The 25,773-nt window shown below is 42.3% G+C and overlaps 1 protein-coding gene across 1 annotated transcript in view; it reads left to right on the forward strand.

Moving 5' to 3' along the window:
• RYR3 (ryanodine receptor 3) overlaps positions 1 to 25,773 on the forward strand; it is a 763,398-nt gene that overhangs the window by 327,499 nt on the left and 410,126 nt on the right. Inside the window, exons 19-21 of the mRNA XM_088456566.1 lie at positions 11,634 to 11,826; positions 13,466 to 13,682; positions 15,117 to 15,221. Coding sequence (XP_088312692.1) covers positions 11,634 to 11,826; positions 13,466 to 13,682; positions 15,117 to 15,221 — 515 coding nt within the window. The remainder of the gene's footprint in view (positions 1 to 11,633; positions 11,827 to 13,465; positions 13,683 to 15,116; positions 15,222 to 25,773) is intronic.

A 25,773-nucleotide genomic window follows, 5' to 3' on the forward strand; every position in this document is an offset into this window, starting at 1 on the left:
GTGAGGGGGGTTTATTAAATAAAATGGCTGGGGGTGAGGGGGGTTTATTAAATATATATAATGACGGGGTGAGGGTGGTTTATTAAATATATATAATGGCTGGGGGGAGGGTTTTTTTTTAAATATATATAATGGCTGGGGGTGAGGGGGTTTATTAAATATATATAATTGCTGGGTGAGGGGGGTTTATTAAATATATATAATTAGAAATGGAAAATGTGAACAGCGCTCAACAAGATGTTTATTGTTTTAGGGGGCTGCTTGGTACTGGAGATGTCCTGTCTCCAACAAATTTATACCGATAAAAATAGATTTTGTACCATGCGCTCACCTTGTCTATATATCATATTATACAAAATGTAGCTAAGGTAAAAAATGTGGAGATGACAACAGATCTAATGAATGTTATAAACAATCTTTTATTTATATAGACACCATATACCAATGCGTCTAGTGATATGGATGGCTATTTTAGACTCTTATATGTCTCCTTTCTGGTAGTAGGAGTATGATGGTAAAATAATCTAATAAAAATTATATATGATGATTAAGTCCTATATGGAAGGATCAAGGTATGTCTGGGTGGCAGGTGTGCCCTTTGAGGGAGTTACCTTTCCGTAAATATATACGGTACCCTTATGTTATATCAGCTCAGTATTTGTCCATACCGACTAGTAGCCAAGAAAAAGTCAGCCAATAGGACTGATCCCAAGTGGGTAAATAATGTCCTGGTGGTAGGTGTGCCCTATGAGGGGGTTACCTTCCCGTAAATATATACGGTACCCTATGTCTAAAAAGACAAGTATGTGTATGTCCCTTTGGCTACTTGCAATGTGCTAGGGAAGTGAGGGTAACCTTATGTAGAAAGGTAGCTCTCCGTATGTGGATATCCACATACGTGTCCCTGCACTGTCTGAAGCAATGTCCCGGTGATAGAGTGAGCCGTGCAAAGTGTGACTGCAGCGTCCCGCTAGCGGGGCTTACCGGTCGGCGTCTTCACTGAATGTCACGTGTTGCACTGTCCATGCGGTGTGTGGAGGAGGGGAGCAGTGCGGTATGATTTCAATTGCCGCAGTCAGTCCAGCCGGACCACTCGCTCAACCCTCTGCCTCTAATGCACGCTGCTCTGTAGTATGGCAGAGGAGGGTGCTGTTTCCTGCTGTTTCCTGTTAGGAGGATAAGGAGTAGCAGCGTGAGGCTGTGCACAAGGCTCTCTGCTTCCTTAGTCACGTGTGTGGAAAACTGGGCGTCGACGCGTTTCAGCCAATCAGGCCTTCTTCAAGGAGCGTGAGGCTGTGCACAAGGCTCTCTGCTTCCTTAGTCACGTGTGTGGAAAACTGGGCGTCGACGCGTTTCGGCCAATCAGGCCTTCTTCAAGGATCCTTGAAGAAGGCCTGATTGGCTGAAACGCGTCGACGCCCAGTTTTCCACACACGTGACTAAGGAAGCAGAGAGCCTTGTGCACAGCCTCACGCTGCTACTCCTTATCCTCCTAACAGGAAACAGCAGGAAACAGCACCCTCCTCTGCCATACTACAGAGCAGCGTGCATTAGAGGCAGAGGGTTGAGCGAGTGGTCCGGCTGGACTGACTGCGGCAATTGAAATCATACCGCACTGCTCCCCTCCTCCACACACCGCATAGACAGTGCAACACGTGACATTCAGTGAAGACGCCGACCGGTAAGCCCCGCTAGCGGGACGCTGCAGTCACACTTTGCACGGCTCACTCTATCACCGGGACATTGCTTCAGACAGTGCAGGGACACGTATGTGGATATCCACATACGGAGAGCTACCTTTCTACATAAGGTTACCCTCACTTCCCTAGCACATTGCAAGTAGCCAAAGGGACATACACATACTTGTCTTTTTAGACATAGGGTACCGTATATATTTACGGGAAGGTAACCCCCTCATAGGGCACACCTACCACCAGGACATTATTTACCCACTTGGGATCAGTCCTATTGGCTGACTTTTTCTTGGCTACTAGTCGGTATGGACAAATACTGAGCTGATATAACATAAGGGTACCGTATATATTTACGGAAAGGTAACCCCCTCAAAGGGCACACCTGCCACCCAGACATACCTTGATCCTTCCATATAGGACTTAATCATCATATATAATTTTTATTAGATTATTTTACCATCATACTCCTACTACCAGAAAGGAGACATATAAGAGTCTAAAATAGCCATCCATATCACTAGACGCAATGGTATATGGTGTCTATATAAATAAAAGATTGTTTATAACATTCATTAGATCTGTTGTCATCTCCACATTTTTTACCTTAGCTACATTTTCTATAATATGATATATAGACAAGGTGAGCGCATGGTACAAAATCTATTTTTATAAATATATATAATGACTGGGGCTGAGGGGGGTTTATTAAGTATATATAATGACTGGGGGTGAGTGGGGTTTATTAAATATATATAATGGCTGGGGGTGAGGGGGGTTTATTAAATATATATAATGACTGGGGGTGAGGGAGGTTTATTAAATATATATAATGAGTGGGGGTGAGGGGGGTTTATTAAATATATATAATGGCTAGGGGAGAGGGGGTTTATTAAATATATCTTAAAATGGCTGGGGGTGAGGGGCGTTTATTAAATATATATAATGACTGGGGGTGAGGGTGGTTTATGTAATGGCTGGGGGTGAGTTGGTTTTATTAAATATATATAATGGCTGGGGGTGAGGGGGGTTTATTAAATATATATAATGACTGGGGGTGAGGGGGGTTTATTACATATATATAATGACTGGGGTGAAGGGGGTTTATTAAATATATATAATGGTTAGGGGTGTGGGGGTTTGTTAAATATATATAATGACTGGGGTGAGGGGGGTTTATTAATTATAGCTTAAAATGGCTGGGAGTGAGGGGGGTTTTTAAATATATATAATGACTGGGGGTGAGGGGGGTTTATTAAATATTTGTAATGGCTGGGGGGAGGGGGGTTTATTAAATATATCTTAAAATGGCTGGGGGTGAGTGGGTTTATTTAATAAATATAATGACTGGGGGTGAGGGGGTTTTATTAAATATATATAATGGCTGGGGGTGAGAGGGGTTTATTAAATATATATAATGACTGGGGGTGAGAGGGGTTTATTAAATATATATAATGGCTGGGGGTGAGGGGGTTTATTAAATATATATAATGGCTGAGGGTGAGGGGATCATTAAATATATAAGGACTGGGAGTGAGGGGGGATCATTAAATATAAATGGCTGGGGGTGAGGGGGATCATTAAATATAAATGACTGGGGGTGAGGGGATCATTAAATATATACTGGCTGGGGGTGAGTGTGGTTCATTAAATATATAATGGCTTGCGGTATCATTAAATATAAATGGCTAGGGGTGAGGGGATGATTAAATATTTAAGGCTGGGGGTTAGGGGGTTCATTTAATACATAGTTGATTGGGGTGAGAAGACCATTAAATATTTTGTATAAGGAGTGGGCCATTAAATATGTTATATAACAGGTGAGGGGGATATCTTTAAATATTATATATAAGGGTGGGAGTTATGTATTCTTGGGAGGTGGTAAGAGACAAAATAATGCAATATATAAAAGGGAAGAAGTGGGGGGACACATTTATTACACATAATAGAATGGTTCGTGTGTGGGCTAATGTGTGTGTATATGTAAATATATATATATATATATATATATATATATGTTGAAAGCAGCACTCCTCAAAATAGTCAAAAGAAGTAATAGTAGCAATCCTATGCCCTCCAAGATCTGCACGGAAGTCGTGTAGCCACAATAGGATATCCAGCCGGTGGCACTCAAATAAAATTTCGGCATTTTCGTCAGGGTGCACCCTAGATGTGTATGTCTCATTTTTTCTTTTTCTTTTTCTTTTTTTGCTTTATGGGTTATACGGTGGTTGGTTTAATATAATTATATTTATGTTTTATGTGGGTTTCTGTTGGATCACTTTACTCACCTGTTTTTTGGATTTTCTCCTAAGCATCAATTAGCTATTGTTTTGCTTATTAACATTTAAATTATGGTTTTATATACCAGTTATGTTGTTAAACAGCTGCTGCTATTACACTTCCGGCTGCTGGAACGCATTTTTTACATAGCTCTGTACGTGACACACATGCGTCACTTCCGGATTATCCGGATGGTACAACGCTGCTGACACGGGACAGCATGGATGTCCACCGACAGGTGAGTCTCGTTTTCCACATATTGTACCCATTAGGCGGGCCTTTAGCCCTATTTATTCTGGTGGTTTCTGGGCTGACATTTGCAGTTGGTCCTGTGCCCTGTGATTTTGTGCCCCGTGACGAAGGTGCCGCTGTGCACCGAAACGGCCGTCGGGCCATTTCCATACCATCATGGCTTCATACAAGTTTGTAATGTATAACAATTTTTTGATGCACTTTCAATATGTGACCCAAGGTACTTTTTGGAGCCATTATATATGCCTAATACAACTTTTCTATTCTCATATAAATCATTGTGTGCTGGTTTTCCTATTTTGGATATGCTACTATATTACATACCATAACCAAGCACCTTTCTGTATACATATTCTTATATAAGTGTGCGATCCTTGCATTCTTTTCTATATATATATATATATATATATATATATATATATATATATATATATATATATATATATATATATATATATATATATATATATAATATGTTGAAAGCAGCACTCCTCAAAATAGTCAAAAGAAGTAATAGTTACAATCCTATGCCCTCCAAGATCTGCACGGAAGTCGTGTAGCCACAATAGAATATCCAGCCGGTGGCACTCAGAAAAAATGAGACATACACATTTAGGGTGCACCCTGACGAAAATTTCGAAATGGAGCGTTGAAACGTTGGTCTACGTACATGTGTATGTCTAATAACTAACTAGTTATATATATATATATATATATATATATATACATATATATATATAATATGCACCTGCAGTGCTGGTAGAACCAGCAGTGCTACCTCATTGAAGTATGGGGGGAGGAAGCGTCCATGCAGCGGACACAGCCAGATGAGGTGGTGCAGAGGGCCCCCCTCTCTTAAGTGCCCTGGGCCCCCCGAAGGCTTAATCTGGCCCTGCTGCCATGATGCCGTATAATTCGCACTTTCAAGCGGATATTGGACATTAGAGCGACCCTATGGTTGCTCAGAATGTCAGATGGTATATAGCCACCGGTGTCAGTGGATCAGCGTCTTTCGAAGAAACACGCCCACCGATGACAGTCACTCCCCCCGTCACCGCCCAGGAATGACTATCGGAGTTGCATGGATCGCCATCCAATTGTATTCTGTGTTCCCTGGTGGTAACCATTAGAACGTATGCACGGTGCATGCGCAGACGCCCAGTGTTTTAAATGTGTCCACCTCCGAATCGGGCTCTATCTATCTATCCTGCCTGTGTCCCCTGACTACACTAGAGACTGTCTGGGTGTACCTTGAAATGTCGCGCATAATGTTTTTTTAAATTTTTTTTTTTGGAGGTGGTGTTTCTCTATTTAACATAGCGGCTTTGGAACATTTAATACGCCACCTCCACACTTTCATCTGAGAGGCCAAAATGTGTGTGTGTTGGGGTGGTTGGTAGGCAGAAGTTTTGCCTAGGGTGCTGAGAAACCATGCACTAGCCCTGTCAGAAATCAAGAACTTTTGTCTTGATTCACCTGGTTCAAAAGAGATCTTTTCATCTCAGCCTGCCTCCAGACTAAAGGTATCGTTTATCGTTCAATCGTTGAAAACAATCGTTCACTTTCAGGTGCCTGAATCCTTTTATGGGATCAGACTATGGAGGAGCATGGCATTAGTACCAGTAGCCAGCGTCTGCCACATCCTGCGCTGGGCACTTTTAAGACATCTATGGGTGTTCTGGGACCCTCTGCTACTGATACAAGAACCCCCCTCCCCCCACAGGGCGCTGCTTCCTGGATGCTTTAGCTTGGACTACACGGCTGCCACAGCATACTGAGGTAATGCTGTGCGGCCGAGCGACAGAAATTTATATTACATGTTTTAAATATCAGATTGTGAGGCTGAAGTATTTAGTCAGTGCTCGTCCAGAGACACTCTACCTGAGGAGATGTTACCAGCATGCTTGAAGGTAATGGCTCAGTCCATTTCCAGAAAAAATATGTGATGTCCGTAGTCAGTTTGAGATAAGTGCTTCAGTTCCTTTGGCTCTGCAGCAGGCTCCATCATCTCAGTCCCCTTCCTCTGTAGATACCCGGTTGAGTCAACAGATGGATTAACTTTCTAAGGTGTGTTCATCATTAGAATCGGTCCTGGGTTCATTTGGGACTGGTGCCCGTAAACGCTAGCCTCAACAGACTGTGCATTTCCCTGGGGAAGAGTATTTAGAGGAATCCTTTGCAGAAGAAGTGGAGGTGGTTGGTCAGGACTGGCTAGACCATGCCGGTTGGGAAGACAGTTCTCCTAAGTTTAATCGTCAGACCCTGAAAATTGAGAATGGAGAGCGTTCTGCCTCGACAGTTCCTTCAGGATTATTTAAGAGAATGAAGAAACAGGTTTTGACCTTTCCTTCAGTTACACATTTGTCGGACATTTTGGTCAAAGCTTGGCTTAAACCAGATAAGCGATTTAAGCTTCTGGCAGGTTTTAAGTGTACTTTTCCCTTTGCTGATAAGGATACGGTAGCTTAGGAGGTACCTCCAGCTGTGGATTCCCTGATCTCCCCTTTAGCAAAGGCTCATGTTCTCATTATAGCACCATATTGGCCATGGAGGTCGTCCTACTCGAATCTTCTGTCTCAGGTGGTCAAACAGCCGTGGTGGTTGGCGCTGCAGGATGACCTACTCTCTCAGCGTCCGTTCCTCCATCCAGATTTACCTCGGTTGGCTTTAATGGTATGGCACTTGAGACCTGTCTCTTGAGGTCCAACTGGTTTTCTGCAGCCATTATCCAAACTATGCTCCAGGCGCGTACCTGGAGTATAATTTCAATTATTTACCATAAGGTGTGGAGATCTTACATCTGATAGTGTGAGAGACGTGGGGTTTCGTCCTCTCTGTTCTGCTTGCTGCATCTGCTTTCTTTCCTACAAGATGGATTGTCCAAAAGCCTTGCCTCTCTTCCCTGTGGTGTCAGGTTTCAGCCTTATCTATACTCTTTCAGAGTCGCCTACAATCTCTCCGAGATGTTTGAACCTTCATTGCATGTCCAGCCGCCTTATGTTCCACTGTGGGACATCTAATGTTTACTGTTCTCAATTTGGTTCTTTTGAGCCACTAGAGTCAAAGGAATTACGGTGGCTAACTTGGAAAGTAGGTTTTTGTCTTACCCATTTTCCCAGCTTGCATGGTTTCTGAGTTAGCAGCATTGTCAGCCAGCTCTCTCCTTTTGATTATTCATGTGGACTGGACGGTTCTCCGCATTTGGCTGTCCTTTATCCCTAAGGTGGTTTCACCACAATCAGGATATTATTGTTCCAGTCTTGCATCCATCTGAGCCACAGAGTTCCCTCCGGTTTCTGGACATGGCACGAGCACTCCATATATACAGTACGACGGACTGTCTCTTTGTGTTTTATGATGCTCATCAAAGAGGCTGGACATCGTCAAAGCATTCTATTGCCCATTGGATTACTTCAACCATCAAGCAGGCTTATGTAGCTCTGGGTGAGTCTATTCTGGATCCCTATCGGACACACTTGACTTGGGTTGTGAGTGCTTCTTGGGCAGTTCACAGGATGCCTTGGTTGAACATCTGTGCAGGGTGGACACCTGGTCCTCTGCTAACCAAATTTTATAATTTACACACGTTTGTGGCTAAGGATGCAAGTTATGCTCGCAAGGTTTTGCGTAGGTCAGGCCTGTGTATGATCCGCCTCCCTCTTGAGGCTTACATAAGTGTCAGCGTTCCCCAAATAAGGACAAAAGAAGAAAGAGGATTTTCTACCACTCACGGTAAATCAATTACTCTGAGTCCATCTGGGGAACACTGAGTTCCCTCCCTGGTGTGTAGCATTGATTTATATGTTCTTTTTCTTCTTCCCTGTTTTCTCCTTTGGCTTTGCTAGTAAGATAACTGAGAAGCTAGGGGAAAGTGAGGATATATAAGGGTGGAGAAGTTTCATCTTATTAACCATTTAGTGCGTAATCCTCAGCCGCTCCCTCATGACTCAGCGTCAGTGTTCCCCAGATGTACTCAAGGGAATTGATTTTACGGTTAGTACAAGAAAATCAGCTTTTTGCATTCCACTTAAAATTAAATTTTTGGCGTGTTTTTCCCCTGTTTTTTAGTATAATATATTTTTTTCTTTTGTATCTCTCCTCTGTTAACCTCTGCTATGGCTGTACAGTGAAGTGGTCATAGCATTTTAGACTATTTTCAGAATTGGGATTGTTATATTGCTACTCCCTCTGCCCTTTTTTCTTTGCATACCTACCACCACAAATGGGAGCAACACTCCACTGTGCCTTCCTAGCTTTCACAAAATACAGGAACTGGGCTTATGCTTTCCGAGTTCAGGGTCAGTGGTTTATTGTTTAGTTATAGGTTTAGTGGTTTATTACTGTCAGGCAGCTGACCATATTGTTTGTGCCGCCTCTGCTCCCGTACTGGTTGTTGCAGTGTACCAGAAGCTGTGCATTCCAAACCTGTGCTATGTCCTATCCTCCTCTATAGGGGCAGTGTGATCATTAACATCAGAGATTCTAACGAGCAAGCCTATACAAGCTTCTCTCTGGGAGCAGGTAGCTGCCAGAGTATTAGACAGTTCCTTATCCTTAAGGTGCCCACACACATACAGATGTACTCACAATCCGACGATGTGTCCAATTTTCCTTGAAACTCTCCCCGGCAGCTCTGCACACGATATGCATAAGATATGCTGTCCAATATTCATCCGATCTCCTGCAGCCAGAGTTTTTAGCAGTGCATTTGTGTCTAGATTGTCAGATCTGCCGTACTGCACGGTAGATCTGAAGATGCGATGTGCGATCTGTGGGGGCGTGCATCGCATCGTTATCATGAGTGGGGACCCACGATTTCAGAATTTTTTACCCGGACTGTCGTTCCAATGCGTCGGAATCGGCCAGATCGGGGAAAAAATTGCTGTGTGTGTGTGTGTGGGTACTTTGTCTTCAGATTGTAGTTCTGGCTCTTTTGTCTGTTATTTATACTGTGATTGACGTGGCTTCACCTGACTACTCTTTTTGCCTGACTATTTGCACCCATGCCCTGGTTCTGACTTTGGCTATATACCAGACTTTATGTTGCAATTGAGGAAAAAAATCTCTGCGCTAATTTATCGATAAGAGGATTGATATAAATGAATAAACAACCAACATATCATTTGTAATAAATATAGAACCTTTACTTAGCAATAAATGGTACACAGTTCACGCTCGGTGTGCAGTCCCATTGATCACTATCCCTTTGAACTGGATATTTTATTATATAGCATCTGCATTTATATTTTTTTCTTATAGAGAGCTATATGTGTATACTTAGAAACATTTATATACACATATAAATTTATTGTATTTTTGGATTCACCATTCATTACTGTACCATTACATTACTTTTGTATTATTTGTGGTTTTATTGTGATATGAATGTGACCGGTCACTGTGTACCATTTATTGCTAAGTAAATATATTTAGTACAAATGACATGTTGATTGTTTATTAATTTATATCAATCCTCTTATCGATAAATTAGCGCAGAGATTTTTTTCCTCATTTTCGTATTTAGATCACTTGATCTTTCGGGTGTTTTTGTGTGTTACCACTAGCACATTGTTTTTCTGCTGCTTATTTTTCACTTAAGTTGTAATTTGAACATTTAACACACAAACATATATATATATATATATATATATATATATATATATATATATATATAATTTTTTTTTTCTGTTTTATCAACATAAATAGCGCTGGTCAATCTTTTTCTTGTTTATGTTGCAATTGCCAGGGGTAGTTGCGGAGGAGCAGGAAGGACTACTGACACACCCTGCGACTTTCCTTTCATTGCGGTGCCTCTCCAGTGTGGTGTGGTAGTGAACATATTGCCCCCTCAGCTGGTTGCACACCCCACATGATGGCCCTGCCAATAAATGCAAAAGTAGTATAGGCAGAATATGAATAAGGGGGTGCCATAATACTCGTTTTTTTGTTGGTTTCAGTGGGTCTACTATAGCCCTCCCTCATCCCCATGTGTTTATGATTCTAAACAACCATTATAATTTTTATTTGTACAATATCATCCATGAAAACAGTGTATCGTGGTTCAAATACTTTGGTTAATATTATGGTCTCTGTATTTTCCTAGTCACCATTGGGCACTATTAATGGAGCGAGAGCTATAGGGGCTGATAAATTACTTTATGGTTGATAGGTCTTCAGTGCATTTCCAAACTTGGTCCTCAGGACCCCACACGGTCACGTTTTGCAGGTCACCCAGCAGGTGCTGTTCATTACTCAATGACACATTTTAAAAGATCCACTGGTGGAGATAATTATTTCACTTGTGATTATGTGAGGAGACCTGGAAAACATGCACTGTTTGGGGTCCTGAGGACCGAGTTTGAGAATCTTTGGTATAGATGCAGTGTATTGGGTGTTTTTGGTATCATTTGACGAAGTTTGTTTTTGAGTCCAATTCCCTAAATTAGAACATCAGTGGTACTTAGGACCTCATTCAGAGTCGGTCGTTGCTGCCGCACGGTCGTACGCCACCGATGTTCGCTAAACTGCGCATGCGTAAAATTCGCAATGCGCGTGCACAAACTAGCTATTACGATCAGAAATTGCTCTCTTCTTCAACTTGGCCAGGTCATTAGTTTGAGTGACAGGATAAGGCGTTTGTGGGTGGTAACAGGGGAAGGTGCTTGTGAATGTGGGAGTGGAGATCCGAACGCAGGCGTGCCTGACTATGCAAACGGCGTTTTATGGGAGTGCATAATTAACTAAGTAGTGTCATGGCACATGTGACTTGGGAGGTTTTTACACTGACTTGATCGTAGTGCTTAAGAGAGGGTATGGTCAACCTTAAGGTCTACGATCAGCTCCGATGGTTCCCGATGGTCTCGATTAATCCTTATATGCCTGGAGATGACGTGTAATGGGAACGAGAAGGGGGCGTATTTTTAGTCTTACGGCCGCATCCTCCCCTCGCTCGTCCAGCTAACGATCCCATCTTAACGACGCAACTTTCGAGTGCTTCATTTGCATATCCGGCCCCTTTTACCTTACGACCGTGCGGCCGCAACGACCGACTCTGAATGAGGTCCTTAATCCCTAACAGTATGTTTATCTAATTTTTAAAAAAATAACTAAAAAAAAAGAAAGTTGGATTTGTTTTTTGTTCAGATGTGACAAATCCCATCACGACATTCTGCTGTCATTGAGGCGGATTAATATGTACCCTCAGTCCTGCTTTTAGCATTGACGTATATGGCAGAAATTAAACTAGTGTTTTGTATGTTGACTCACCAAAGAGAGGAATGATTATGATGCTATTTACATCCAAATTGCATGGTTACTTTGTATATGACTTTTTCTTCAGTGAATAATTGAGATGAATGCTGTACTATAGTGACTGCTTTACTATTGTTCTATGATTTCTGTATGTAGGTCGAGTACCTAGGGCAGTGGCTTCAAGTAACCAGCACCTATTGGCTTCTGATGATGTGGTCAGCTGCTGTTTGGATTTAGGAGTGCCCAGTATTTCCTTTCGCATTAATGGGCAACCGGTCCAGGGGATGTTTGAGAACTTTAACACCGAGGGCCTCTTTTTCCCAGTTGTAAGCTTCTCTGCTGGAGTCAAGTGAGTAACATTTCCTATAGGTTTTGTGTTCTTCACCCATATGTGCTGCACAGTTCCAATATCTTAAAGCAATTTCCAGACACATCGCAGCACGTCACTCACAATACTACAGTTCCAATAATGTCTATAATAATAATACAGTAACGATGTCTACAGAAATTGATTTATTGCTGTTTTTTTTGTATATTAAATGCTTATTTATAACAGACTTCAATAAGTCCAGATGGTAAGAACAGGTAGCAAAAAATACATGTAGCATAGTATTGTGCACTTGGTGAAATTTTTAAGGGATAAAGCTTTAAAACCTGGGACTGTACAAAAGGAATATACTTAACACTAGTTATTACCAACGTCCAGTTATCTATTTCTATTTTATTCGCCTGCAGCAATTCACAATGAAGGGGAAGCATTTGCAAACCCCACAATAACTAGAAGAATAAATACACAGCAGGACTGTGCTGGTGACTAAAACTGCTACTACACCACAATTTATCAAACAGTTTATTGACAATTAGACTGATCTGTTACATAAAAAACAAATAAAATACATAAAAACCATCTGCAATATAGCATTAACTACTGGTATATAGACATCCCCAATATCAGTAACAGAAAGGTTACATAAGAGGACCTTATGTACTATGTTGATCATATATCCTGATTTTGGAGGGACAGTGTCACTTTTAAGGCACTGTCCCGCTGTCCAACCTGCGGACTGCAGTTACCTGCAGGGGGGAAAGGTTGGGAAGACACTCTCTCTATCTCGCCACTGTACTCCATGAATGGGCTGTGTACGGCATCTGAACACTAAAGAATGTAGCTGGGGGCAGCTGTAGCTGGGGAAAGCTCTGGCCATGTCACCAGTGTGATGTGTATAAGGGGCATGGCAAGTGGCTAAGTCCAAATTCCCCCGTCCCTATTCATGATGTGTGTTATAGATCACCTTTTACAAGGTGCATAGCTCATAGTTATATATATATATATATATATATATATATATAAATTTTTTTATTTTTTTTTAACATATTACACTATTACATACCTTCCAATATTTTGGAGTTCAGAATCAGGATAAGGGCGTGGAGGCGACACACTGGGGGATTGTCAGGGTTCGTGGTTTCCTGCAAAAACTGCTATTTGCAGGGAAATACATTTTAAGCTTCCCCCACCCATATACACAAAAAGTGGGAGGACTGTCCCACCAAATTAGGGATGTTGGGAGAGATGGTACAATATTTAATCTATTTTTACAAGAATTCCAACAAGAGAGAACCTTATCTCTTTCTAATGCTAAGCATACATGACTTCAAGGACTCTCATTTCCTTTTGGCTGTGCAGAAAATTAGGAACTACTGTATTGAGAACCTTATGGCCAAAGGATATAATTTGGCACCAGTTTGAAACCTCTCCTACTGCCAAAGCTTCTGCACAGACAGATGTTTAAAAATAACTGATCACTAGTTGTATCTGCATTAAACAATGCGAGGCAGCTCTATTTTTTTTTCATGTTGTAAATGCAAGTGTCCCTTTAAGCCAACATCAAAGCTAGTATGTTGTTAGCAACTTGAACTGTTGCTTTGTGATCATGCCTAGGATGTCCTAAAACTCCTGTTGATAATTTCCACATGTAAAATTTTAGGGTTCGCTTTCTTCTTGGAGGTCGCCATGGTGAATTCAAATTTTTACCTCCAGCTGGCTACGCTCCATGCTATGAGGCCTTGTTACCAAAGGAGAAGATGAGAGTGGAGCCTGTGAAGGAGTACAAGAGGGATTGTGAAGGAGTTCGTGATTTGTTGGGTACAACACACTTTCTGTCACAAGCCTCCTTCATCCCATGCCCCATTGATACCAGCCAGGTATAACATTTCTCATTGTCTTTGAAAACAGATTAGAAGGATCATATGTAAAAATAAGAACTGATAGTGTGTGTGTGTATATATATATATATATATATATATATATATATATATCAATCTTAACAGTATTCAAGCAGGTGCAGGTGCATGGTTGTATACAGTAGTGCATTACCCATAATCCTGTGAATGGGCGCAAACAGTGAGTTTGTGCATACAGTGCATGCGCAGAATCAAATTTATGCATATTTTGAGAATCTCCGGGCTGTTCTGATTCGGGAGGAACTTGGCCGGATCGGTCCGTGAAATTGGGCATCTCTGGGCAGGAATTGGATGGCGCAATGAGATTGTACAGAACCGCTCTGACTTGTAGGAGTGTTATGGGAGCATCGTATATTAAGCTCCGTGCAATGCTGAGAAGTGACTGCAGGGAAGGGGCGCCTGTTTCAGATGTATCTCTGGCACCTAGCATGGGGTTGGTTCAAGTGCTGTTTCTAATGATGAAGGTAGCGACATCTGGTGTAAAATCAATGGTAGGCACGGCTTTATGCTTGCAGACACAAGGACCCTCGCATTAGCATTTGGTAGTAAATCAGGCTTCCGCGGATGCCCGCAGCTACAGCCAATTTGCATGCGACTAAATGAATGTGCCTGCCTCTATACAATGTGCCTGCCTCTATACAATGTGCCTACCTCTATACAATGTGCCTACCTCTATACAAATCCAGAGTGACTTGGAAATGATTATAATAAATTATAACACCTAGTGTATCACACCTAACAATGTTGACAAGTGCAAGTTGTTATAACAAGGCAGTATATTATAGGTTACTAGGGAGGTTATCCAGTGAGCATTAATTCTGTGATAGAATTATTTTTTATAGGCTAATGAATAGCAAGGTGATCTCTCACAGTCCTCCATCTAGGAGAGGGACAAACTGAAGACACGCTTCTTTGCTGATAGCATATGGAGGAGAGCAGAGCCCGTAACTAGACTTTTTGGTGCCCTGTGCCAGAAAGAGCATTGGCGCCCCCCTCATTTTTCAAAGGGACATAATGCACCCAAAAAAGGGGAATGGCCTCATGGGGAAGGGGCCAGGGAAGAGATAGGGGAGGACAGGAGATGCTGGGGATAAAATAAGAGGAAACTACAAGTGAGAAGGATAATAAACAGACATTTGACAGGCCCAAACAGCGCCCCCTGACCTGTGGTGCCCTGTGCGATGGCACCGGCCGCACTACCCTAGCTACGGCCCTGGAGGAGAGATCTGTTGCTTCCCATAAGCTCCTGCACCGGCATATCAGCTACTCATTAGTGCAGTGGCTCCTAATAGAAACATTAATATATTTGTTTTAGTCCACAGTTTGTTATAGTTTGATATGTTTATAAACTACATATGTCATAATGCTGAATCGGAATGTGTACAACTTTTGCAGATTGTTTTACCGCCTCATCTGGAGAAAATCAGAGACAAACTAGCTGAAAATATTCATGAACTGTGGGGCATGAACAAAATTGAGCTTGGCTGGATCTATGGCAAGGTACCATGATATTAAATTTATCTTATTTATGGTATTTACTCCTCTATGAACATAATGTATGAATTTTCACGTTTCTTACTGTATTAACAAGAAACATATTGCTGGACAAATATGTAATCAAACTATTAGATGTTTATAGGCACCTTTGTCTCTAGGGAATATATACAGTATATGTACTTATTTTACAGATTTATAATGATATAAAAACCCACAGAAACAGTGCTAAAATAAAAAAATAATATAGACTAACAGTATTTAATAAAAATGTATAACATGAGAAAAGATGTTAACAAATACATAATAATAAAATTGTTCTGATACCAGCTCTTGAATTAATAAGAGACCTATTTATCTCCAACTGTCAACTCTGGTTAGTATGTATCTATGTAAAGACCCCTACACACTGCACGATATTGCTAATAATTTTGCAGATTCTGACGCATCGAACGACAAATCGTTCATATTGTGCAGTGTGTCTGAACTACATCATGTAGTGCGCGCTCCCGTGGGGTCGTCAGTTGCATCGCCTGATCTTTTGTACATGCATGAAAATCAGGCGATGCGGCTGACGATCCCATGCAGCGATATGCGGCAGGGGCCGGCATATTGGGCGGTCGGGCACCAGATCGTCCAGTGTGTACGGACTGCCCGATATGACGGCCCGTCGTCGCTGGAGTCGAGGGTCACATCGCTGGATGAACAGTCGTTTAGTGTGTACCCAGCTTTAGTGTCTACAGTACTTGTTATAACTACAGTCTTTCAGCAAATTTACCGCAAAAGAAAATGAAAGCGAGGTGACAAATGCTTCCTTTTGTTATTTATGTATAAACTTCCACAATACAGATACCTGTTCCACGTTACTGTTCCAATGTGGTGACAGACAAATCTCTAGAAAGAAATTAGGTTTACTCATCCATTTGTCCAAGATTGTGCTGAGATGGAACTAGTTGGGGCTATCCGTACTGACTGGTCTGTAACCCCAGTGCTGCAATATAATAGGCTTGTAAGCTTGTTCGTTAACATGGACTCAAAATGACAGGCGTAGTTGAGTACAGGTGATACTTAATATTTCGGGTGATGTGATGGCTACTGTTGATCTGTTTTCCCAAAGCATGCCATCATGATGAATCAGTGTGTTTATAACCCCATTCTGCACCTGCTTATAATTATACAATCACTGGATTTTATGTGTTCCCCCGGTGCATTTACTTCAAATGGCACATTTTCTTTAGTTCCATATATGGTCTTAAATCACTATCATTTTATGTATACATACAGTAAAGTGTTGCGGAATATGTGTCTGCTATATAAATAACTGGTAATAGTATATACAAAGCCTACTGTATGTAAGCAGAGATATTTTGCTACTAAATAACTTAATAATTTGGATCCCTTCTCAACAACCATGCCTATCTATAAAGAGGATACATGTGTTACAAATTTTATAGGGTTTATGAAGTGAGAATAGTGAGATTACTACTGAGAATATTCCGATATATGATATTGATAGAAAAAAAAAAACTAAATTAATATTAAAGAATATATATAATTTTTTTTTTAAATCTGTCATAGAAGTGTTTCTATGGACACCTTTTATGGAAAAACCTTCAAAGAAAAAAACAAAAAAGTAGTAACATCACACTAATCTCACCAAATGTGAAAGGATTGCACTTAAAGAACTCCAAGTAAATAATTCCATTGTCCTAAAAAGTACAGAGAGAAGTACATTAACAAATCTTTGTGTCAGTTGGAGGATTTTGTTTTCTACAAGAAATTGGATAATGATGCTACATTTCCACTTTTCCAGATGAAATTAAAAGTCTGTTGGATCATGCATTTAAGATGAAAGTGATATCATAGAAGGAATATAATTTTTGGTATAGCAAATACTCCCATTACACTGATTTTTTTATCACCTCCCAAAGATACACAAGTATCTCACTTCACCTCATAGGCATCTTGTAATCTCATTTATTTGGGTATTTATGTTCTATGTCCTACTATGTTGATCATTATCTTCAGGGTCAAGATCTCACATTAGAGTTAGTATACACATTCTAGAACTTATATAAAATATAAAATAGGAGGAGTCTAATCACTTTATAACCTTGGATGTAACATCATTATATAGCCACATTCCACAAAGAATAGTAGTAGAGGCACTTAAATCCTTTCTGTATTTAGATTAGAGAGACACTGTGATTCAATTTTAGATTCCATCACTTTTATTTTCAAGCACAATTATTTTTTGTTTGACACTAACACTACCACTAGTCATTAGGTTTGGCCATGGGCACCGCATCTCTTTATAACAAGAGTAGCCATTATAGACCTTAGATAAAGGTCATCCTAAAGAGCCAATTAGGATGCCTCAATCGCAATTGTACACAATATGATGAGTTCAATATACAGGCAGTTGTGCGTTAGATCATTTTAGAATGTGTGAATACCCAGAAGAGATATTGACCGCTTCACTTGAAGAGATTAAAATAAATAGAGATTTTTTTTAGTGTCTAAGTATACAAATAAAAAGGTTAAGGAGACAGAAAATAATATGCTCTTTATTAGTAAAAATAACAACAAATCTGGAATGATAAAAAAAATATATATTAAAATAAACTATCCCATTCTCCATTTTTTAATACTGTGATAACATATCAACCAACAATTATTTTCAAGAAGAATCATCATTTGAAGAGCTATTTAGCACATATTTGTCTTAAAGGCTTTTAAGAACAAGGGCCTGTACCCAGTATGTGGTTAACAATAAACTTCACATTTTTACAAATGTAATAAATTTACATGTCACGTGGGTTTGCTTTGAATAGAATCACGAAAGTTGTCTCTATTAAGAACGGAATGAAATTCAACACCACAGATTTTATCAGTTGTGATTCTCATGATATCATTTATGTTCTGCAATGTACTGTAATCTGCAGTAGGACCACAAGATCCCTCAAAAGTATATTTTGGGAAATCCAACAAAACATCCTGACAGGTCTTGAGACACACTCACTATCAAGACCAGGGCTGTCGCGATACGGTAAGCAAGGTATGCAGTGCAGAAGAGCATCGGGCAGGAGAGGAGCCTTTCCCGCTCCACTGGCAGCCAGCTATCCAAGTTTAAATGGTGGCCTTAAGTCACCTGAGGTTTTCGCTGTCTGGGGAGAGCGGAATAATCCATTCCCCAAAGGGAAGCTTTGACCAACCTTTGGGTGAAAGGGATGATTGTGAGTCATGTGGCAGAGTGCAAAAATGGCATCAATCACAATGTATTACAGCAGAGGTTCTCAAACTCCACAATTACAGTCCATGTTTTAAGGATATCCATGCTTGAGCACAGGTGACTTAATTAGTACCTCAGTCAATTTGATTTAACCATCTGGACTCAAGCATGGATATTCCTAAAATCCGGACTGTAATGAGTTTAGGAACCTCAGTATTACAGATAAGATAATTTGCATATATGCTAGGACATGGCGCAGTGGGCTGTAGTCACATGATAGGAACACAGTAGAACATCGGCATCATTGTGAACCAGGTACCCTGAAGGGAAATGTGTATAGGTGAAATCTTAGTAACGGTTGCCACTGAATTGTCACTGGTGATCATTTTGATGTGGATTACTGTATTATGATTGGATTATAATGTTTAGGTTAGGTAGTAGGACTATGTATAGTTAGGTTGCACCTCAGCTCAGTGCCGATTGGTGGATGGTGGTATGTAAGGAGCAAACATTGAGAGTACACACTCATTTGCCTTGAAAGAGTCCTTGGTGCTGGTCGAAACGCGTCGGTTGGTGGTGTGCTGTCCTGAGCAGACGATTGCTGACTTTTGGTTGCAGCATTCTGAAATCCAGGAGGAGACCCGGGACTCCATTGGGATTTTAAACAACAGTTCTGAAAGCCCTGCTGGTAATTATCATTTCTGCCATACTCTGATATCCCCAATTTATGTGCTGGCAGTCATCATGTTTTTATGTATCTATGTCATGTTTTGATTAATATAGAATGACACTATTTTTCCTCCTTTTCCTTTTTTTCTTACACTGACATGTATGTGGAAAATTGCATGAGGATACCAGTGTAAAGAAGGGAGGAGAAGTTCTGTGGTTTCTATTAAACGAGAGGATTGTTTGCTTGCCTTGGATGACATCCCCTGTAGGATCTAATATATGGAGGATAATTCATTACTCATCTTTAACGGGGAAGGAATGTGACTATACCATACATTTTCTTATAATAATAATTTTTTAGTGCCCGTGGGAAGTATATCCTAAGTTGCATTTTTCTCAGGGTCCGGTAGCTGGGGACCTCTTGATTCTCTCTCACTCCGATGTTTCCTTCTGTCAAATGCTGCAAAGGTCCTTGGCTCCAGGGCTCTCGCTGACACTTGTTTACAGCGTCCCAGTAGTCTCTGGTTCTGGCTATCTTCTCCTCAGTGGGGTTCAGTCAGCGGGGTGCTCCTTCCAGGAGTCCCAGTGGTGCAGCAATCACCTCTTTTCCCTTTTAGAGGTCATCAGTAGCATACAGGGTGGGGAGCCCTTTTCCCCTGCAGAGAGTCCTCCAAACAGGGGTCCTTCCTTGGCGTCTCAGAGCTCTCTTCAGGGCTGTCCTTCTTGTTGCCCATGGTGCCCCTCCTCCCAGTGGTCTCAGCTCCTTTGCAATTTGGTAGCAGGCAAAGTCCACTTCACTAACAGTTGAATAAGGGATAGAGCGGAGGTGTCGGCATTATACCTCAAATATACAGCTGTGATCCCTCCATTCCCTCATGCAGCCGCATCCCCCATTAGCTGGCTCAGTTAGTGTTACTGTGCATGCACAGCAGCCCTGGCACTGGCCAGCAGCTGTCCGGGGACATTGCAAAAACGGGTTCCTTTCGGAGCCCATGTCCCTGCATGTCCTGGATGATACATCTGAGTGCTATGATCACATATTGCAATGTGATCATGGGCAGTAATGTCATTCCCAGATCGCATTGCAATAACGATCATTAATAAATGCGGGCCTCCTCGGCGCAGGTCCTTCCATGGTCCGGCAGCACCTCTCCACACTCCAGGATCAGCAGCAGCAAACCCTGGGGTCCTGTTAGAGCTGCTGTGTTATACCCAAGTCTGTGGGCTGGGCCATCCTCCCAGCTGGGCTCCTGCATCTTCCAATGGCTGCAACTCCCCAGAGACAGCCAGGCCCCAGGGACAGCTACACCATCACCCAATAGAATTTGGGCTACTTTCCCACCTCAGTGTTACAGTGGTCCTGGACGGTAGGGTATAGTCTTCAATGGCTATCGACCATCAATTATTTCAAAACATTGATAGTGGCTACCCGATTTTAACTAGTTTTGCCATCAGTGGCAGAGAGCCAATGGTTCTCCGCCATTGATGGATGAGAGGGAGCCGATGTGTTTTTTTTTTTCCCTTGACAGGACGGAACTTAGGGCCCGATTCAGACCTGCTCACTAGATCATTCGCATGCAGACATCAGCTGCCAACGTATGCAAATCCTGCATTCACACGGCAAGGCTTTAGCACGCCCACTATGTCTTGGCGTGCGATCGCGGTGTGTATTTAGACACCCACCAGCCTGTCTTAAGATGCCCACTATCCCTTAATAATATATGTCATCTCTAGGAAGTGTATACAACAATCGGTAACATCGTCGCCATACGCAGCACTTGTGGCTGACCATACCCTACCGCAAGCACTGCGAGTGCTTCAGTGTGTAATTCAGTCAGGTGACGTATATAATGACGCTGCGTCTTAATTATGCACACCTCTGAAACAGCGTTAAGATGCACAGACATGCCTGCATTCGCACCACCACAACCCCGTTTCCATCGACCAACCCCTGTCACCGCCCACAAACAGCTCATCCTGTCACCCATTCTAACGAGGCATCTATGTACAAGGGGCGATCGCAAGAACTGGTTCGCGCACTGCGTCTTATACGCATGCGCAGATTGCGAACATCGGCAGGCTATGTGCGAACGCAACCTAGCGAACGGGTCTGAATCGGGCCCTTAGCCTCGTCCCCCAGTGGCCCGCTGATTTTTGTGTCATCAATAGTAATCATCAATGGGCTCATTGATGGTAACCATCCATGGACACCACACCGATGGCCATCCCTAGCCAGGCAGCAGCCTGTGGGGTCAGCCAAAGCCCAGCCTTACACTGTAATAGTGTTCTGTTAAAACCCCCCTTTTTACCTACAGGGGCTATAAACATTTATATGACTCCTCTATAAGCACTTCCCCCCTTTGCAAGCTGGGGTAACAATTTGGGAACTAGGCACACTGTGTAAATAAAGGGCCTTCTCTCTATAACCAGGGGTGACCCCATACTTATGGGGCCCCACAGTGGTTTATGCATCGAATATTAATCCCATACCATAAATGGAACTAAAGAGAATCTACGATTTAAAGTAAATGCATCGGAGCAACACATAGAAACCAGTGATTTTATCATTATAAACAGGTGCAGAATGGGGTTATAAACGTACTGATTCATCATGATGGCATGTTTTGAGAAATTCCACATGACAAAACGTGAAAGCAGTAGCCATCGCGTGACCCGGAGTGCCACCTACTGTAGTCTCATCTGGACCTAACTACACCTACCGTGTTTCCCCGATAATTCAGCCTGTCCCTCTCCCTGTTGAACTTACCTTTACAACAAGAAGTCCACCTTCAGAGTCGCGCCTTCCTCCACGATCCGCGGCTCCTCCGTTGTCCACCTTCAGAGGCGCGCCGTGCCTTCATGACGTCACGCGCGCTGACTCCAAAACAAGCTTTATTAAAAGCTTGTTTTGCAGTCTGAGTACGTTCCTGTAAGCTGGTGGAGGAGTGGGCCGGGCAGCCTCCTCCAGCTCTTTCATTTACAGTAGTACCGGATTTCATGCGGGGGGCGGAGCTGGGTGCATATTAGTGTAGTGCAGGGACCGGGAAAAATTTAGATTTTATTAGGTCTTACTTTCGGGGTAGGGCTTATTTTGGGCCATTCATTAATAGTAAGGATAGGGCTTATTTTCGGGGTAGGTCTAATTATCGGGGAAACACGGTATAATCTGGGGTCCTCACTAACAAACTTTACAAGCCAGCCAGTTATATTGCTGCATTGGGGCGGCTGTCTTTAAGTCACAAAGTTGGGAGCTACCGTAGGTTCATGAACGATGCCACTATCATCTAATACTGGAAATAGTGCTACACCATGGCAAGCTCAATCACCTGTAGCTACAGAGCAGTCCATAGGAATAGCTATAGTGGGTGCAGGGGTGCCATTGCTGTGGGGCTCAGAGGGTTAGGGGGTCTGAACACAGGTTATATAGTTGCATACACATTTTCTAGATTTGCTTACTAAGACATTGTGTCTGTGCCATTGTCTATAAAAAGGGTAGCAAACTGCCAGATTCCCGGCGCTCATATCCTAAAACTTAGGAGTACCCGTGGTAACAAGCAGCAAGTGTTTAAAAGTTTAGTGCAACCTTCAAAGTAAGGAAAACCTAACAGAAAAATAGACCCTGTGCTATACTTAGGGTGGTGTGGTGTATTAATGAATAGAAAGGTGTCTGTACACGGCTGATTCAATTGATAATTTTACTTATGAAAATGGTGATAAAATAGACACAGTCATTGACATATAAAAACAATCTAACAACATTAATCGACACAATGATACATATTAATAACATGCAAGGCATGAATAAACAGTGTAGCAAATTATATAAAAGCAGCTAAAGGAAAGTCAATTAGTTCTAGAGCAACAGTGTTGTTGATAAGTAGCTGGACTGATTGGACTTGATTCCCAATACGTATGTCCAGTATGCTTAAAGTTTGTGCACTTTATCTATTCATGTGCTATAACATTAAATGTAGCCTACTTTAAATCGATACCTGTAGGTAGACAGATTCTTAATTGTCTATGCTGGCGTCCCAGCACAGATACTTTGTTCTGTTAGCCGCACTTGGGAGAAACAATAACTGGGCCTCCGAGTGAGCCTCCGGCTATTTCTGTAGGTGCCGATATCCCCAGTTCCAATACTGGCATCAGCGGCCGGTGTAGTGCTCCCACTTTTTGTGTTGCAGATGTAATATAGATAACAGGGAGTCTTACTGCTGTGGGAAGTCTGACGGTGCGAGGCTCCGTAAGTATGGAGCTTCGCTAGCTGGATGTAACGATCAGCTGGCTTCCAGGTTTCTCCGGGCAGGCAAGTAAGCGGGTATCCGGCTACAACAGGAGGATTGATACAGCTGGTGACATCAATGCGTTTCGTCTCTAGGGGCGGCTGTCTTTAAGTTGCAAAGTCGGGAGCTACCGTAGGTTCATGAGCGATACCACTATTATCTAATACTGGAAATAGCGCTACACTATGGTAAGCTCAATCACCTGTAGCTACAGAGCAGTCCATGGAAATAGCTTTAGTGGGTGCAGGGGTGCCATTGCTATGGGGCTCAGAGGGTTAGGGGATTTGATCACAGGTTATATAGTTGCATACAAATTCTAGATTTGCTTACCAAGAAATTGTGTCTGTGCCATTGCCTAGCTTTAATGTGGTGACATTTTATTTTGAATGACAGGTGTGTGTAGTGGATGTTATAATGGTAAGGGGTATTGTAATGTGGCATAATCTGACCTGTAGGACAATGTCATGTTGCATAATCTGACCTGCTCATTGTGATGTGGTAAAATATGAACTGGAGGGCACTATAATGTTACATAAAATGAACTGGGGCACTGTAATGTGGCACAATATGAAGTGGAGACACTACAGTGTGGTATAATATGAACTGGAGGCACTGTAATGTGGCATAATATGAACTAAGGACACTATGTCAAAATGTGAATTGAGGGTACTGTGTGTCATAATGTGTACTTTTAGCCCCACAGTGTGACATAATGTGAACTAGGACACTACTATGGTTCATAAAACAAACTGTGGCACTACTTTGGGCATAACATTAACTAGGGCACTGCTATGGTTCAGAAAATGAAGTAGAACACTACTAAGAGGCATAAAATTAACAACAGCTGCAGAGAGGTGTCTCTCTGAAGAACTGAGACAGGGGCCCTTCCAAAATGTTGCTATAGGGCCACAAAGTTCTTGCTGCGCCCCTGGACTAGTCAGTACGGAAAGCCCCAACTAGATCCATCCCAGCACAATCTTGGGACAAAAGGATGAGTAAACCTAATTTCTACCTAGAGATTTGTGTCACCACATTGGAATAGTAATGTGGGTCAGTTATCTCTAATTGTAGAAATTTATACATAAATAATAAAAGGAAGCATTCGTCGCCTAGCTCTCCTTTTCTTTTGCTGTAAATTTGCTGAAAGACTGTTGTTATAACATGTACTGTGGACACTTATACCTCTTTATACTGCTGCGATAACCCGGGTTATTCCTAGGTCTACCCAGGTCGCAGCTCAGTGTAAAAGGGTCCCTGAAAAATAACCCGGGTCAAGTGACCCAGCAATCCAACCCAGGTAGCTACCAGGGTCGGACCCAGGATGGACATGGGTAATGGTGCAGTGTATGCGGCGCAACACTGGGTTATCTGACCTGGGTCATGCCTAAAATGAGCTGATTGGTGGTTGTGGAGCAGTCACCTCCCACTTTTTATGACCTCACAAGTTTAGCAGGGCAGACCCAGGTTCAGTGTGAACGGGGCTGACCTGAGAATAACCCAGATCGCTGGTGCTGTGTAAATGATGTCTGACCTGGGTTGGAACCATGTCTGAAAACCCAGGTCGGACCTGGGTTTGTGGTGTAAAAGAGGTATAAAATGGATACATACTAACCAGAGTTGACCCGGGATTTGGAACACGTTTCCAACCCGGATCAGACCCGGGGCAAACCCCTTTTACACTGCGGCGCCGACCCGGGCTATGCCCGAGTCGGCACCATTCACACTGACCCGGCTGCCCGGCGAAGGTGACCAGCGCGTTTTCCCCTCCCTCCCCCCTCCGCGACCTACTTACCTTATCCTGCAGCGGTCCGGAGGCAGGGAGAGCGGGTGGGATGCGCTGCTTCGTGCCGCTTGGCCAGGCGCTGCTTGCAGTGGCCGCTTGGAGATGATGTCATCTCCAAGCGCCACTGAAGCCAGACAATCAGGCGGCATGAGGCGCGACTCGGGTCATCGTGTGCCGGGCCGCGCCGTTTACATTGCAGGGTGACATGGGAACAACCCGCGCTCAGCCCTGCAATGGAGCAGGGTCAGATCCCCGGGTCACTGGACCCGGGATGATCCGTTCACACCGACGAAATTCCCGGGATTATGCGCAGTCACGTGCATCAACCTGGGAAATTTCAGTCGATGCAAAAGGGGTATTATTAATTCAAGAGATGAAATCACATCAATTTCATTCTTATGTATTTATTAATAAATATATTTTCTCATGTTATATATTTTTATTGAATATTGTTTGCTATCTTATCTATATTATTTTTATTTTTTTTATTTTTATATATTTTTTAGTTTTTCATTCTTCCCATTTTATTGTGTGCATCTTTTATATATTGGGTATATTGTGTATTTGTTTATGGCCATTTTGATCTTAAAA

This window comes from Taudactylus pleione, unplaced genomic scaffold (genome assembly GCF_031769625.1).
Source record: "Taudactylus pleione unplaced genomic scaffold, aTauple2 ptg000707l, whole genome shotgun sequence".
Taxonomy (NCBI): domain Eukaryota; kingdom Metazoa; phylum Chordata; class Amphibia; order Anura; family Myobatrachidae; genus Taudactylus; species Taudactylus pleione.